This window comes from Vigna angularis, chromosome 3 (assembly GCF_016808095.1).
Source record: "Vigna angularis cultivar LongXiaoDou No.4 chromosome 3, ASM1680809v1, whole genome shotgun sequence".
NCBI lineage: Eukaryota > Viridiplantae > Streptophyta > Magnoliopsida > Fabales > Fabaceae > Vigna > Vigna angularis.
Window position 1 is genome coordinate 118,105 of NC_068972.1, and position 18,608 is coordinate 136,712.

The following is an 18,608-nucleotide window of genomic DNA, read 5'->3' on the forward strand; positions in this document are numbered from 1 at the left end:
ATATATGTACCTATTTTTCAACTCTTCTATGTCTTGTCACCTTTATTTCTTTCACATACATATATATATATATATATATATATATATATATATATATATATATATATATATATATATACACACACACATATAAAGAAAATAGAACAGAAAGAAAATTAGATTCTAATATATGTAATATATTGTAATTGATGATGCATTCACCTCTTCTGAATGTTATTTATTTTAAGAAAAATAAAATAAACCTCATTATTGAGTAATCAACTTCCTATTTCTATAAAATCATCCAAACAATGAAGTTAAATTAAACTTGCCCTTCACTGAACTTAAGTTTAACCAAACTTTTCTTCTTTTTTAACTAAAAGTAAGGCCACAAAGATCAAGTCAGTTTGAAGGATAAAGTTCTAAGTTAAAAAGTTGTACACAAAAATTATAAATATTGATAAAAAAATAATATATCTGTTTTACAACGTGCAGCAAGCCACACTAGAACAGCCCAAAACTGTTTTACTTTCGACCCTCAAAATTTTATGACCAAAATGTAACTTAAAAAGAATTATGAACTATTCCCCACCAAAAATTGCCCACAGAGCCAAGCCAACCTGTCTATGTGACAGGAGAGAAACGCCACAAAAACTCACTCATCAAGCCATTGCTGCGCTAACCCAAGAACAGACAATGGTTGCCATATATTGGAAACAAAATATATAGAGACTTGAAGGGGCGGACAACGAGAAGAATGGCCACTCTCCCATCCATTGGATAGTGCGAACCACCAAACTACTCAATCCACATCCTCTGAAGTCAAAGAGAACTTCAGACCACCAAACTCACCCTATCAATATCAAACCTGAAAACTCCTTAAGTTCACAGGACCAACCAACGAGGACCCACTGAGGACCACTGAGCCAATAAATGCCTCACAAAAAATATGTAACCATCTGCTTCTCTTACCAAGAACATACACACGCTAGAGCTAAGAATTCGTGACAGCTGATGACTTTTCTAATTTTTCCTTTTCAATCTCTCCTCTTCTGAGCTCAGCATGCTGTGTAACACCATTTGCAAGAGCTTGATAAGAGAACTCGAGTGTATGGGTAAGGTTTTGAAATCCCAATGGATCTGATGATTGCATCACTACAGCCAAATTTATATTTAAGTCAGGCAAAAATTAAGGGACATTGATGAAACTCGTAACATGTTTAAGGGACAGTATCAGAATACCTTTCATCGTATCCACAAAGAAAACAAAAGGATCCACATCATCAATTGGAGAATGCAACTCTTCATCATCAGTAAAGTCGTCATCTGAGTCGTCATCATCCTCATCCTCATCGTTGGGCCTAAATGTCTTTGTCTTCGGGATGGCATTGTAGAAAAGACGATAAGAATTAAAAATTCAAAAAGATACAATAAATTAAACTTCTATTAATAGTAAAAAACACTTGAGATAAAAATATGTTCTTGAGGGCTTGAAAGACACCTCTCATGTTCTGTTATTTATATAGATAAAGAGTTGATACAATAGAGAGATAGAAGGTCAAGTCACTGTCGTAGACTGCTAGGTACAATGATTAGAGATAACCCAACACACTACCCCTATTTTAGTTCTACTGACTACCCTAACAAGTAGACTTAGTAATTATTCTAACAAAAACAATTTAGTAAACACTTGTACTGAGTAAATACTCTATCAGCTGAATATCACTTTATGCAAAACGCGATTGACAGGGAATCAAACATAAACACCCACCACCTATGAATTACCACTAGCTGCTATAGAATGAAGCTGACAGTGCTAAAAGTATAATGCAATTCACATTATTTCACATTTATATTGAATTACTCAAATGTATCTATCTATTTTAACCTAATCAATGGTATATGCCAACAAAACAAAAATTTGTAAAATTAACATGCTAAATGACTAAAAAGTAACATCTTTCTTTTAATGCTCTAATTTTCTGGACAGATGAATAACATCTTAAATTAAATTTCTTACCCATTGAACAATAAACTTGTTTCAATAACTAGCTTGCTTTGCAAAATAAAAAATAAATAACTATTGTCTAATATTAATCATGTTTAAGAATCAATTTTGAACCACTAGAATAAACATGTAAACCACAAATTATTTATTCCTTATTGAATTAACACAGGCATACAGAGGTGTTTAGGTTTTTGTATCCACAAACCTGTTCAGCCAACTTTCTAAATTTACTACTATCAGCTTCATCGCCGTCCTCAGCATCAATTCCCATTTCCTTCTCAGAACCATTTCCATCTTCATCTTCATCATCAGTTTGAAAGTCATCCATATCATCATCATCTTCAGCTTCTTCCTCTTTTGCAGCTTCTGCAAAGAAAGTGCATTTGCTGAGAATTGGATGATCATAAATCTCATAAAATTAAAAAAATAAGTCTACCACTGGTGAACATGCAGTTGCAAGTCTCCAGTACCATAGTAACAGAGAAAAGATGACATAAAGACCTGCAACTTGATCCTTGTATGCAACCAGAAGATCAAGAATGGCCCTTAACACCTGGCCAAGAGCATCTCCAGGCAATTGACCAGCCGGAAGTGCAAGTAATGATGTCAAACCAAGGCAACAAACCTTCTTGTCATGTTCCCTGCATAATTAGATATAGATATTGTCACACAACTTCCTTTGTTACAAAAAAGTATAGGAGAGTGAAGAAAGGGGGATGGTGATGTGGTGGGAAAATACAGACCTCTTGAAATTAGCACGCATGCCATTCTTTTTTACTCCTTGCAACATATTAAACCAAAGATTGAAGATTTCTGATGCAACACCTAACTTTTGCAGTATACCGAGAGTCAGTGCTGCATTGTAGTAAAGAGCATCTGCAATCTGCAAGAAGGAAGGAAGGTTCATTATGATGTCCTTCTCTGAAATTGAAAAGTTTGGCAAAAGCACAAAAACAGATGAACTGAAGTCATTCTTATAGAAACAAAACCCGTTATATTAGACAAGATTTTCATATATTTTAACTTACTAAATCAAGCAAAGAAGTGCAATGTTAATGAGGAGAACAAGGCAATCTTCAGAAACAACTGGGTGCAAGAACCTCAAGTCGCAAGTATCATATCAAGTAGTTTACCTTACTAAATGTCAGAATCCTGACACTGTCACTTCCTTTAAGGACCATCGTCCACAGCAGCTTTCATTATATATGTGGTAGCCCTTTTCTCATTAAGGGCTCACTAACTAATATTCAATTTACACCTTAATTCAGCCTATAAGTAGCCCTTTGTGTAACCCAACTCTCAACAAAACCACTAGTTAAGCATGACGGGAAGTCCAACCCAAAAGATTAGTCCACTAAGTGGAAGAACCTCTAGAACTAAGTACAACATCATGTAGCTTATCCTTCTCAATGTGAGACCCTAACATATCTACTCCGTAGATGTCTCTGTTTTTCTTTATTCATATGCCTCTTATGTTTTTCTCAATTCTCTGTGTTGTGTTCAAAGAGTCTTAAGTGGCTTTTTCTGGCTATATTTCGGCTTCCTTTCATGTTACTTGACCTTTGTTGTAATTCATTGTTTATAATTGTTGGAATGTAATGTATTTTATTAGGAGCCTTCTGTTTTTGTTCTTTTCTGAACGAACTACTGTTCATATCTCTTGTATAAGTATGATTAGTGTTGTATTAGGGGAACAAGAAGAGAATAATAAATTTTTAGTTTCTCTCTCTAACTCTTTAAGTATAATGACTTACTACTAATTTTTATTGTCATCCATAGTAGGTCATTTATGTTTGAGAATTTTTCATATATAAATGTGAGCATCTATATATAAATTCCATGATAGCAGTCATTATGCAAATCACTATCCCATTATAGTAGTATTATTGGCATGGCTGATCCAGGCACTATTCTCAAATAATGAATACGGAAAATCCAGCTGTTGAACATTTAAAAATGTCATCATTAACTAACAGAAGCAAATTATCTCATTCATGTGTGATGTGTGTCAATATGGATCTTCATAACCCCTTACCACTTGCATGAGAAGACATTTCAAATGTGAATTTTCGGTTCGTTGCAAGCGTTCAACTGTAACTCTGAGATATGGCTCAACCCATTGATCAACCTGCCCTTTGCAGTTCAGAAAGATGACTTCAACAAGCTTCGGAGCTGGTTCAATATCAGTGTCCTCCATATTTTTGTCTGCCATAACCTTCAACGTGAAATAAAAATCAGACACATATGTGTACAAAGAAAGAAGAAATATAAAATTCATTTTTAACCTAAATCCTCTTAACAGGTGCTCGCTGAACTCATTCTAATTAGGCAAAGATAACTAACTTACAGATGAAATCATATTCCATAGACTCTGTTGATAGTCAGGTTCTTTACAAGTAAGAAAATGGGCAGTTCCCCTTGAGATATAATTGTCCAAAGGAACCAGAATATCTGCAGAAGAAACTAGACAAATAAATACAAGGAAAATGCAAAAGTACGGTTGCAAATTATAGACACAAACAAACACCAATTTAAACGTTGAGGTACTATACGGACAAAACTAAAGATATAATTGAAACTAAAGATGTTCCCTGCCTTTAAATAGTATGGATATCAGCTCCATACATAGAACCCATATTATAAAACAATCAAGATATTTCATTGAATGCATAGCTGAGTTTATCTTCAATTTTTCTGGGAGACACCAAAATAACTTCAGGTTCATTTTAATGTATAAAAGGTATATCAAGATGGTCCAAACTACGTGGTTGACTACGGTAGAGCAAAGAGAAATTGAGATGAATTGTGGCCAAAATGTAGTTGAGAACCATACTTGGGAAGAAGTCAATCGCCCAATCTGCAAGTGCTTCCATCATCAGTGGCCAAAGAGTCCACATATCCAATGATATTGTCGGGGAGAAAAAGGTCATGTATGATACAATCTCCAAAACTTCTTCAAAAACCTCTGCAAGCATTCACATTAGGTGATGAAAATCAATCGAAGCAACCCCAGTGAAATTAATATTTCAGACCAGCGTTTCTTACATAATTTAACAACAACATGTGCACCTAATTTGAAAATCCAAGTAGAAAGTTCAAGATAAATCGGCATAAGTTGTTCTCAACATCACACTGTTTTAACACAAACTGAAGCATACCGCTCCATATTAAAGCTAAAAGTACAACAGCTGTCCGCAAAAGTCAATACACAGAGTGCTTATAATCACTTAATAATATAGTTTAGAACAATACTCCTCATCAGATTATTTTTGATAGGAAAACCAAATACATATAATCACCCAAGAGGTAAATGAGCGACACTATGACCCAAACCTTAAATTAGAATCACCTCTGCTTTAATAATGTGTATACGTATATGAACAAAGACATTGACAAGAGGGAAAATACCTTGACCATCAGTTGTTAACATTCTCCGCATTATGGGAAGCAAGGTTGGCTCAAATTGAACAAATAGTTGAGGAAGACTGCTCACTGATTCAAGTATCGTGCTAATAGCACGCAAACAACCCACAGCAGCCAGAGCACCTGGATCGTCAACCTCATCCTCAGCTTCAGCGGTGTTCATGCACCTCCAAAATGCAGCTGCCTGTTGTAAGAAAGAAAATGACAATGTTATAAAGCAAGAACAACTTTATTGGCAGATACAAATGGTTAAAAATATATATTACCAAATGTTGGCAAAGCCCAAGAGCATAAGGTGCCATTTCTTCCCCAAACTTGTCCACAATAGTTTCCAAGGTAAATACAAGGTCCTCATTCTCAATTTCATTCATAAGTTTGAAGAACTCTGTATGTACTTTTTGTCAGTTACACCCACTCACCAAGCCAAATAATAAAGGAACAAGAACAGACAATTATTTTACATTCACCTACCATCAAGGAGTTGAGGAAGAATGGGTCGAATTTCGTTCAAATCTGCATCAATACAATTGAAAAAAAAAAGCATTATCAGTGCTAAGCTTTAGAAAGATTTATTGAAATCAAAAGTAGAAACGAAGACTATTAACCACCTTTGCAAGCCTCAACAAAAGAACGCAAAGCAAAAACAGAATCAATGCGAACAGGAAGCTCAGGATCTCGCATCCCACATACAACACACTGCAATGCCTTCCGGAAATTGTTCTGATCTGAGAAGCTAATGTGCGCATATTGTCCTGCAACCCATGCTGCCTATTTTTCACACAAAAGTCAACAGATAGCCAAAATCATCAAGAATAGAAATTGAAAATTTTACAAGTAATGTCTAGTTCAAAACTATAACTAATTTCACACCAACTCACATAAATATTAAACTGTGACATAAATATTTGTTTGGTTATAGATAAGCTATTTAGATAAGATTGCATCATTCCCTACATTCACTGCCGATTAAAATAATAGAGAACTGAAGAGAAAAGGATAAATTCTTCAATAGAGGCTCAAAACCCAAATAGGGGGCAGGATTGCGAGGAAAATAATAAGAGGACATTTCTTAGTATACATTTACTTTTGCACCCAATAAATGTTGTATTTGCATTATATTCTCCTTGAAGAATACATTTATAATAAAAATTAAAAAGATTATACTTTCTCTGTTTTTTCTACAACATAAAACACTGAAAAGATTACCACTTTGAATTTCCCTTTTTAAGGTTCATGGATTAAAAGCCTACTTTCATCCCTTCCTCTCTGCCAAGTGAACCCAAGTGAAGAGAGTTTTACATTAACCATGCCATAAATAATAACTATTACGTTGATAAAGATGTGTTACCTCTTATTTATGCAAATCCTTTACCTCCAAAAATTGTTAAACATGGGCAATTGTAAATCAAACTAGGGCTGCTTTTAGTATGGTATTCCACATATTGTGCAATGCAAACTTAGCCTTTTCTAAAAACATTCTACTTTATGCCCAAAAGAAGAATAAAAGGAGGAGAGTGACTGTCCGGCACGCAAACAAGGTGCAATCATAAACATGTACATAAAAATGATACCTTGGCCCTAAGGTGGCCAACTGGACTGCTAAACTCGGGAAAGACATGTTGAACCAACATATGCTCAAGTTCTGACTTGTATGGCTCGGTGTTCTTCAATTTGTCACAAAGTGCTCCAATAGCAAGAAGTCCACCATCTTTTTGTCTATAGGGTTTGTATTCAGCAGGTGCTTCATCATACCTAATAAAGTAAAAACCCAATTACAACACTATATAAATCTTCTAATTTATCAGAAAGCAATATATTTACCTTTTAAAAATTTCAACTATGAATTGTATAAACTTGTGAAGATTATCTTTCCCACGTTTTCGAATCAATTCACTGACAAAATCCATGGAAGCAGTTTTGGGACTATACAAGTCTTCAATAATGTCTGAAATTAAGAATTAGAAGCTATAAGCATGTGCCAATGATTCACATGAAACTTCATGTCATGTATACACTTCAATGAGACTTACCGTAGCCTTTTCTTACATATTCATGTGGATCTTCATCCCAAAGCTTTTGATCATTATCATTAAAGCACATAAGAGGGAAAACTATTTCAAAAAGAAGAACATCAAGCCGAGGCTGCAGTGCAGCATACATGCTATTCTTCGAAATACTGCATACATTAAAAGAAATTAAGAGAAGATTAATTCCAGAATCATGAATATCCTGAAAAATATAAATAACAGCATTCAGTAAAAGATAATACTAATAATATACTTAATATGTGCAAAGTGAAGACCTCAAAAAGGAAGGATAAGAGTATCAATGGACACAAAGCAACCCATTCACTCTTCCTTACCTGAAAAATATGTCAATTGGGTATGGGTCTGGATACATGAACTTCAATAAGTCATACATTCAAAAGAACAGACTATCCCAGTATTTGATTTAGGGAATGCATGCATATTTCATAACATATCAAGATCACTATTACTTAGGTTTACTGCTGGCATTAGTGGTTAATACTTTTTTGGTTTAATAATTTCAACCCAAACTCCGGAGGTTTATATCTAGGGATATCAAGCATTGGGCAATTGGGCTGGTCTCGTGTGAGGATTGGTAAAGAGGACTAGCAAACATTCACTAATTAATTCGGCAAAAAATGTTGGTTAGAAAACATTAATTAATTAAATGGATAGAGAGAAATGACGAGTGGCACTAGTCTCATGGGTCATGTTGAAAAACTAACACAAATTGTCATCAAATTTAATATTACTAACAACATTGGCCAACTTTCTTTAACTTCGATGAAAGAGTAAAGGGACAAGAGTAATAGTTATAAAGCTAAGCTCAAATAACCCAATAATAAAGAGATTTTATCGCTGATAGCTAAGTTGAGTTGAGAAAACTAATTAATGACAAAACATGTAACAATTCATAAACAAAACATGCGAGCTTAATGCACAAAAACGCCTTACCAGAATATGCATGTCCCTTCATAAATAAGAAAAAGATCAGACCTATACACAAATAAATGACAAAAAAATAATTGATGAGCACCTGTTGCTTAGATACTGAAGAACCAGGTTGATAACTCTGTCTGGTAAATAGCCACCAACTCGAATGACATTCAGTAGATTTAAGTAGCAGTCCAAGATCTTCCCAGCATAATGCTTCTGAAACATTTGGGCAAAGGCTTTGTTTTCCAGGTTTTGCAGCTTCAAGTCACCAAATCTAAAACAAGGTAATTTAAACACCAGTATAAATAGAAAATTAATCACTGAACAGTAAAGCACAGAATTGTCAACCAAATCAATTCAAAACCTCAAACATACCGAGTATAGAGCCTATTTAGAATGTGAACTGTCCATTTTTTTACCTTCCACCAACCCCATGACTTGCGAAGCTCTGGATCAGCAGGCTGACCTTCCAAGGGAACAGGGCTCTCTAACACGTTTAAAAACAGCACCATCCAAGCATTGAATACATTTTGATCAAACAAAAGCTTTGGAACCTCCAACTGAATAAGTTAAAACGATGTACACAGAATTGCATTAATCAATTACAAACAGTTCGAAGGACAAAAGCACAAACACAAGGAGGGCAACTGAAAGTAACAATGTTATCTCTCGTTCTTTTTCCCGTTGATTGAAGAGAGAGGGAGGGAGAGAAAATAAACGTACGTAGATGGAGGACCAGAAAATTTTACAGATAAGCTTGATCAAGTCTGCAACTTCGACTGAGGGATTGGCAATTTGGACTAAGGCGTTAAATATAGTGAGGAGCAGAGGAAAAGTATGCTGGACAACGCCATAAACCGGCGTCCGCTCTTCATCTGACTTGAACCTGCAGAGGGAGAATGAGGGTTTTGTTATTAGTGATGGCTGGATACTTTTCACGCGATAGCAAGAACAAGAAGAAGAAGCGAAACACACAGACTGACTCACTCGTATTTTCTTGAAAGAATCCGCAGCACAAATAAAGCGGCGTGGACTTGTTGTTGATCCTGTAAGTTCTGCTTGATCCAGTCGAGAAGATGAGGAAACTGCTCCGGATAATCCGAATGGATGACTGTTTTGAGGCACTCACCGAGCTGCACCCTGTAACAGAATAGAATGATGCAAAGAGGAGGAAGTGAGAAAGAATAGTGAGAAGAGTGGGAGGTGCAGTGTACCTGAGGAGAGGAGGAAGCTGAGGGAGAGAGAGGAGCATGTGATTCCGGAGGAGAAGCTTATCAGAGGGTGAAATGGATATTTCGCTGTGGTGATCGGGAGACCAATTCTTGGCGATGAAGTTCTTGAAATTGATGGCGGCAACTTGTCGAACGGCCATGTGGCGGTTGGTATCGACGATGATTTGGAAGAGACTGACCGGATGCTGTGGGGCGTATTGCATCTCCTCCAACCGCTGCTCGGCGCCCTTCCGTTCATCGGGATTCGGACTCAGAGCAGCCTGAAGTATGGTACCAAGATCCATCTCCTTCTCTTCCCTTCGCTTCGCTTCTGCTCTGAGTCTCCCCCAATGCGATGATGACGCTCGCTAGTCGCTACACACTCACACTAGGGTTTACCAACGCGCAAATGAAACCAATTTATGCGTTAGGGTTTTTTCTTTCATCTTTTTACTATGTTTTCACATTCATTTCCCTTCTTTTTTTATTTTTCAAATAATCTCTCAGGTTTAATTTATTCTGTTTGTTGTCATCCCACAATCAACGCACCAACCAACCCCGTTTAAGGATTCGATATAAAACTGTCAAAGGACCACTCTCCCTTGGATAAGATTAAAGCATGAGATTGCTCCCCAATCAATGTAAGTGTGACTCTTTATCTTTTACAGAAAAAAATTGTATTTTTACATACAATTCATGGCCGATTAAAACCGTCAGAATAATTTTAAGGAAAACAGTTAGAATAGTAAATATATAGTTTAAGAAAATCGTTAGAATAATTTTAAAATTTAATTATAATAATGTCGTAATTAAGTACACTTATTTATAATAGTGATTTTATGATGATTGTTTAGAATATGAATGTTGATATCTGATTCAATTCATATTTTCTTTATTTGTTAAATATTCCTCTCTTCCATTAAATTTGATTAAAAGGCGTAGGTAAACTAGTGTTGGTGTTCATTCGAGGATGTAATTTTTTAAAATTTTATCTTCTTTCTTATTATAATAAACTAAATTAGTGACTTTATTTATTATGTTTAAAGTTAAGTTAACTTTTTTTATGATAATATAAAGTTAAAAAAATTATAACTAATTATTATTATACATCTACTTATAAAGAGTCTCTAATACTCAATTAAATAAAAATAATGTTTATGAATATAGTAAATATTTATTAGAGAATGTTAATTGTATTTATAAACCCATGGATAATCTTGTTAGACTTGTATTTATCATAATAATATTTACCTTAAAATAATAAATTAATAGTTAATAGTAACATACTTCATGATAGATAATAATCATAATATAAAAATGCTAAAATTAGATATGTACATATTGTAGATAAGTTTAGGTTACTAAAATAAGAAGAACTAAGAAGTCTTCACAAGTCTTGTTGGTTGATATTTTTTAATAGGTTTATACTCGCTAGAAACAATAGTTAAGTTTAAAAAAAATTGTCAAACAACAAAAAAAGATACTAAATTTTAAAAATAGTTACTTTAAAAGTCAAATTAATAAAATAATTATTTTAATTAAAATAATATTTTATTTGAAGAATAAAACTATATTTGTGATCACAGACAAATATTTATTATAATATAAGAAAATAAGACATATATAATTAAGCATAAAGTTAATAAAAATATTAATAGGTATAAAGCATGTGGCTAAACACTCAATCTTATGATATAGATTATCAAGTGAGATCGCACTCGTAGTCAAACTCAACATTGTGAGAATACTTTTGTTGCTGGCAGCAATCCAAGTTGGTCTCTTTTACCATTTGATATAAAAAATGTTTTTCTATACCAAGAAATTTTAGAATAAATTTATATGGATTTTCCACATGGCAGATTCAATTGGAATGAAGGTTTATAAATTAAAGAAGGTTATATGGATTAGAACAATCCCTAATAATATGGTTTTGAAGGTTTACCAAATCTATATAAAGACTTTTGGTCATAAAGCTGGTAACATCTAATTTTGAAGAAAAAAAAATGAAAAATTAGAGCTTTTATCTAATGTTATACAATCAAATATTATTATGTTAGTTATAATTTATATATTATTATAATTTATGTTGATTTGTCTAGATACCATTTATTTAATACATAAAAAATTACAAGATCCTCTTATTTATATATATATATATATATATATATATATATATATAATACATTACTTGAAATAATAAAATTATTCTTTAAACTTTTTTATAACTATATCTACAATGTAAATCTTACTTTTATATAATTATATTATTTATTTTATCATTACATTAATCACAATAGTTAAAATTTCATACAATTTAATTTTTGTGATGATTAAATCCATATCACTTTTTTTTTATCTAAATAAAGTCTGAACATTGAAAAATAATTAAAATAAAATGATTTTTAGAAAAAAAATCGATTAAACAAAATGAAAAAGTAATAATAAGAGAATAAATTAATCAAATATTATATATATATATATATATATATATATATATATACACACATAGTTTCTTATTAATTTTTGTATTTTTATTATAAATAATTATTTTTTAGATAGTTTTTATTTTGAGTAATTATTTAAATTTAAAACAATAATTATTTAAAGGGTAAAGTTATAAAATATTACGCAAACCAAAAAGATAATTTATTAATGGTATATATGAGAACTTTCCTATAATTTTAAACTTTTAGTTTCAAACTTTTGTATAGTTCATCATATTTAAATTTTATGTCACTTTTTTTTCAACGGTTTAGGTTTAACTGTTAAAAATATTTTGTTGGTTAAGCTAGTTTGATTTTGATTGGTTAAATTATAAATATGTAATTGATGTGTCATACAAGTTTCAAAATCATATTTACAATTTGTATTTATAGAATTTTTTATAAGTTTTTATTACAGTCGATCAAGTAGAGTATTTCGTTGAATACTAACTTAGTTAGATTATTGAATCAGTCTTCTCTAAACTTAAACTATTAGTTTTAAATAATTCAATCAGTATTTAACAATTGATACGTACTACAATTTTAAATTTATAATTTGTAAGTCTTTTATGACTAAAATTCGCATTTTACATACAATTTATAGCCAATAGAATAATTTTAAGAAAAAGAGTTAGAATAAGAAATATATAATTTAAGAATAACCGTTACAATAATTTTAAAATTTAATTTAATAACATCATAATTAAATATAGTTATTTATAATATTGATATTATGAGGTACGTTATTTATTGTAGATATTCATATTTAATATTTATTTATTTTTTAAATATTCAATGTAATTTTTTCTTCATTAAATTTGTCTATAAGATTTAGTTAAATTAGTGTTAATGTTGTTTAAAAGATATTATATGTCAAATTTTTATTTTTTTTGGAAATTTACATGTGGCACCTTTTATGATAGAAAATAAACTAATAAACTATATTTTTTTATAGAGTCGTTTTCGAAACAATATAAAAGTTAATTTAATAAAAAAGACCATTTGACTAAGTTTAATAAATATTAAGACTCAATTATATAAAATTATATATGAAATTTCTATTGGGTAAAAAAATAATACAAAGAGAAAAATAAATTAAAAACTTATGACCAATATACAAATTAAGTATATCTTAATTTCCTTGAAAATAAATTCTTATGAAAAAATTATATAAGAGAGATAAATTTCCAACTTAAAATTTAGTGAAATTTGCATAAGTTTTGGGTTTTAGTTCACGTGGGACCTGTGCTTACCTTTGAATCGTGCGACTTGTGCTAACATTTGAATTAACGCTTAAAAAATGTTAGTTTGTGAGTCAAAGATGAGATACGTTTTATAACGATGGATTGATGCAGAAGTTGAGCAGAGCACAGAGATGGGAGGCTATAAATAGGAGAGAGAAGGATGGACAGAACAAAAACAAGAAGATGACGAAGATGAATGCGAGAGTGGTGGCAGTGGTGATGGTGATGGTGATGGAGGTGTTGCTCATGGGGGCTGCCATTGACGCCCTGAATGTGTGCGGTGTGCCGTCGACGGATCTGCTGAAGTGCTTGCCGGCGGTGACGCCTCCGTCACCGTCGGAACCTTCGAAAGAGTGTTGTTCGGCGGTGAGCCTAGTAGACCTGAAGTGCCTCTGCGCTTTCAAGAGTTCCCTGCTCTTGCCTGCGCTGCATATCGATCCCGATCTCGCCCTTCAGCTTCCCGCCAAATGCAAACTTGGCAAAACTGTCCCCTGTTAGCTTCATCTCTCACTGTTCTCATTGCCTCTGTTTAATTATTAAATCATAAATAAAATACTTATTGATATCTTTCATCTCCGATCTTGTTGGAAACATTAAACTGCTTTATTTTAGATTTCTTTATCATCAAACTAAAATATTCTCACGAGCCGCATTCATGTTCTTGTGATGCTATACAATCTAAGTCACATTTAACCATCAGTATAAGAAAGGTCGCAAGTTTAATAGCTAACTAGAGAATGGAAGATTATTGCATTATTTCGGACTACATTCGTTGTTTCTGTAACAGATATAACGTGAATCTAATTAAACCGAAATCCTCAATTTTAATATCCATACTCTTAAGCACAGATAATTATTTTATCCAAATCATAATCGAAATTTAATGCAAATATAAATTATTTATAACATTAAAAAGTATCTAAAAATAAGGTTTCTTATTAACTTTCAATATGTAACGTTTCAAAAGTTAGTACTTAAGTCTATTATTTAATTTCAAATTGCCAGTTTAGATTAACTAACAATAATAAGGCCAATTTATCTATCATAAAATAAATAACATTTGGAATAAATGTGCGCATCATTAATCATTAATAACATATATATTGCAAAATTTAACATTCTCTCTCCTCTTCTTCTCAATATATATATATATATATATATAATAGTGTTCTCAAAATAGATTGTAACCGCGAGCCAACTCGGCCTATAGCCAGATTGGGTTTGAAAAAAATGTAATTCTTTTATGCGGGTTAGTTTTTAACCCGGTTCACTTAGAATCTCTAACTCATCCGGATTGAACCCGTGGTGAGCCAAGTTGACTCGCCGATCTACCTAATTTAATTTAAGTATTTATTATTTTGTGTTTCAATACTATTAGTTAATATTTTTTTTTATTATATTGCAAATAGGAATATAGAAAAAAAATTGTTTCAAGAGACAAAAATATTATAGATTTAACTCTAATATTATAAATGGACAAGTGATACAAAAATTATCAATATTAAAAACTTATTTGTTCGCTTTTGTGTTTGTTTTTTAATTACGCTTGAATTGTATGATATTGTTTTTTAATTGTCTTTGAAACTTAACATCATTTTAGAGTGAAATTTATTTAGATTTGAATTAAAAAAATATATTTTTTTTAAAAAAGACTTACAATTAAGTGAGTTACCTAGTCAACCCGTTTAACCCACCAATCGTGATGAGTCGAACTGGATTCGAATATTTTCGACTTACTAATAAGTGAAATGAGTTGGATTGACTCACTAAGTGACCAACCCATGATGGACCAGGTCGAATCAAGATGAATTACCCATTTTGACAGTTATTATATATATATATATATATATATATATATATATATATATATATATAATACTAAAAAATAAAGATGGAATAATATAACATAAAGTTGAAAAAATAGTTATGAAAATGTAAATGGAAGGTAATAGAAAAATAAAAGGCCATGTATTGACTAAATATATAAAACAATTTTCCTTCCTTATCTCAACATTTTTTTTATCCCATCTCAAAATTTTTTAAATATATTTTTTACTATGTTTTAATAAATACTTTTTAACTCACGTTAGTACTAAATTATGGCTCAAATTACACGTGTAAACGATATATGATTTACAAACTAACTGTATAAATTACATATCTAAATCACATAGATTATTCATAAATAATAAAATTAACATTTTTTTTTCGTCAATCTTACCATTGTGACCATGTTCTTTCCATTCAAATAAAACTTGTCTCCTTTCATAAGATGTCAATTATATTTTCTATAGGAACTCTATGATTTTTTATCCTTCTCTTTTCCACCATCCACCTTTCACCACCCCTTTTACCTTTTTTCCTTTCTTCTCTACTACCTTTTTCTCTTTCTCCCTCTCTTAGGTTTTCCATGATACATGGATTGTTGTTCAGGTTTCAATTATATTGGATATTACCTATTAGAAATTTGGATTTATGAGATACAATAATTTAACAAAAGAGTCACATAACATAAAAAGTCAATTGAGTAAATAAATAGAGAAAAACAATTAAATATTAAGTAAAAACCTTAAATACTTAAATATTTTTATTTAATAAAAATAAAATAATCTTGTATGAATGTAGACATAAAAAATAATTTAAAGTTAAATTTAATTAGACTTGAATCAAATCAATATATATTTAGTTGGATTGAATTCACTTATTTTGTGATGATTAAATCAGTATTACTTTTTTTAATCTAAATATAGTCCGAACATTGAAAAATAATTAAAATAATTTTTTTTATAGAAAATATTGTGATTAAACAAAATGAAAAAGTAATAAAAAGAAAATAAATTATTCAAATATTATATATATATATATATATATATAAGTAAATAATTTTTATAATTTTATTATAAATGATTATTTTTAGATAGTTTTATTTTGAGAAATTATTTAAATTTAAAACAATAATTATTTAAAGGTGAAGTTATAAAATGTTACGCAAACCAAAAAGATAATTTATTAATGGTATATACGAGAACTTCCGTTTAAATTACTGTGTGATGGTTACAGCTTATTATGTATAATTGATAGCTTAATTAGGTTTAAATATATTTTTTATCTTTTAGTCTCAAACTTCTGTACAGTCCATGTTACTTAAATTTCACGTGACTCGCCAATCTTTTTCAACTTGACTGTAAGTGTTAAAAATATTTTGATGTTTAACCTAGAGTTTGATTAGTTAAGTCATAAATATCTGATTAATGTGTCATACAAGTTTCAACGGCTTAGTTATAATCTTATTCAATTAAATCTAATTACTAATTTGTTTAGAGAAACTGATATTGATCATCACATATCAGTTTCTTCTAAACTTAGACGAACAATTTAAAATAATTCAATCAATATTTAACAATTGATACATATATAATACAATTTAAAATTTAAATTAATGTTAATGTTGTTTAAAAGATATTATAGATCAAAATATTTTTTTTTTTGGAAATTTACAAGTGACACCTTTTATGATAGAAAAATAATCTAATAAACTAAGAGTCATTTTCGAAATTATATAGAGGTTAGTTTAATAAAAATAAGACCATTTGATTTAGTTTAATAAATATTAATTAAGACTAGTTAAATAAAAATATATATTAAATTTCGATTGAGTAAAAAAATAATACAAAGAGAAAAATAAATTAAAAACTTATGAGCACTATACAGATTAAGTATATATTAATTTTCTTGAAAATAAATTCTTATGAAAAAATTATATAAGAGAGATAAATTCCCAACTTAAAATTTAGTGAAATTTACGTAAGTTTCGGTTTTTAGTTCACGTGGAATCTATGCTTACATTTGAATTGTGGGACTTGTGCTAACATTTGAATTAACGCTTAGAAAATATTAGTTTGTAAGTCAAATATGAGAATACGTTTCATAACTATGGATTGATGCAGAAGTTGAGCAGAGCACAGAGATGGAAGGCTATAAATAGGAGAGAAAAGGATGGGGAGAGGCATCAGAACAAAAACAAGAAGATGACGAAGATGAATGCGAGAGTGGTAGCGGTGGTGATGCTGATGGAGGTGTTGTTCATGGGGGCTGCCATTGACGCCCTGAACGTGTGTGGTGTGTCGTCGACGGATCTGCTTAAGTGCTTGCCGGCGGTGACACCTCCATCGCCGTCGGAACCTTCGAAAGAGTGCTGCTCGGCGGTAGATCTAGTAGACCTGAAGTGTCTCTGCGCTTTCAAGAGTTCCCCTCTGTTGCCTGCCCTGCAAATCGATCCCGATCTCGCCCTTCAGCTTCCCGCCAAGTGCAAACTTGGCAAAACTGTCCCCTGTTAGCTTCATTTCTCACTGTTCTCATTCTCTCCTCATTAATTATTAAATCATAAATAAAATACTTTTTTATATATTTCATCTTCGATGTCGTTGGAAATACTGAACTGTTTTTGTTTTAGATTTCTTTATCATCAAACTAAAATGTTCTTATGAGATGCATTCATGTTCTTGTCATGGACACTATATAATCTGAGTCACATTTAACTATCAGTGTAAGAAAGGTCGCAAGTTTAATTGCTAACACGATAATGGAAGATTATTGCATTATTTCGGATTACATTCGTTTTTAACGTGAATCTGAGTTAAAACAAAATCCTCAATTTTAATATCCACACTCTTAATCACAAATCATTATTTTATCCAAATCATAAGCTATAACTTAATTCATCGAAATTAAATAAAGTATTAACATCATAAATTATTTATAACATTATAAAGTATCTAAAAATAAGGATTCTTATTAACTTTCAACATGAAACGTTTCAAAAATTAGTACTTAAGTCTATTATTTAATTTCAAATTGCCAGTTTAGATTAATTAACAATAATAAGGCCAATTTATTTATTATAAAATAAATAACATTTGGAATAAATGTGTGCATCATTAATCATTAGTAACATATATATTGCAAAATTTAACATTCTCGCCCCTCTTCTTCTCACAAAAATATAATATATATATATATATATATATATATATATATAATACAAAAAATAAAGATTAAATCAATGGAAGATATGAATGTTGAAAAAATAGTTATGAAAATATAAATAAAAGGTAATAAAAAATAAAAGGTCTACAATTAGGAATGACAGGATAATATCGGATACGTATAATGCGTATGTGCTAAATCCCGCTACTGCCCGTTACCTGTGCTAATATTCATTTAAAAATTATTCACGGATATTTTAAAACCCGTGAATACTCACAATTATTGACAAATATTTGAAAAAATATATTTTA

General features: G+C 31.0%; 3 protein-coding genes across 3 annotated transcripts; 2 read left to right on the top strand and 1 right to left on the bottom strand.

Annotated features, from left to right (window-relative positions):
• Positions 1–414: 414 nt before the first annotated feature.
• Positions 415–10,034, bottom strand: LOC108325896 (importin beta-like SAD2). The gene is made up of 20 exons (XM_017559023.2): positions 9,588–10,034; positions 9,361–9,513; positions 9,097–9,259; positions 8,749–8,933; positions 8,474–8,647; positions 7,441–7,586; positions 7,232–7,355; positions 6,982–7,162; positions 6,019–6,178; positions 5,882–5,923; positions 5,677–5,795; positions 5,396–5,594; positions 4,821–4,952; positions 4,335–4,438; positions 4,023–4,202; positions 2,731–2,870; positions 2,489–2,628; positions 2,193–2,353; positions 1,222–1,354; positions 415–1,134 (listed from the first exon to the last, which is right to left on the bottom strand). Exons 1-20 carry the CDS (start codon positions 9,887–9,889, stop codon positions 974–976), a joined length of 3,099 nt encoding a protein of 1,032 aa, XP_017414512.1. The 5' UTR covers positions 9,890–10,034; the 3' UTR covers positions 415–973.
• A 3,382-nt stretch (positions 10,035–13,416) lies between these two features.
• On the top strand, positions 13,417–13,809 carry LOC108324851 (putative lipid-transfer protein DIR1). The gene has a single exon (XM_017557778.2). The coding sequence runs from the start codon at positions 13,417–13,419 to the stop codon at positions 13,807–13,809; it is 393 nt and encodes a 130-aa protein (XP_017413267.1).
• Positions 13,810–17,216: 3,407 nt separating this feature from the next.
• Positions 17,217–17,648, top strand: LOC108325693 (putative lipid-transfer protein DIR1). The gene has a single exon (XM_017558790.2). The coding sequence runs from the start codon at positions 17,253–17,255 to the stop codon at positions 17,646–17,648; it is 396 nt and encodes a 131-aa protein (XP_017414279.1). The 5' UTR covers positions 17,217–17,252.
• The last annotated feature ends 960 nt before the right edge of the window (positions 17,649–18,608 follow it).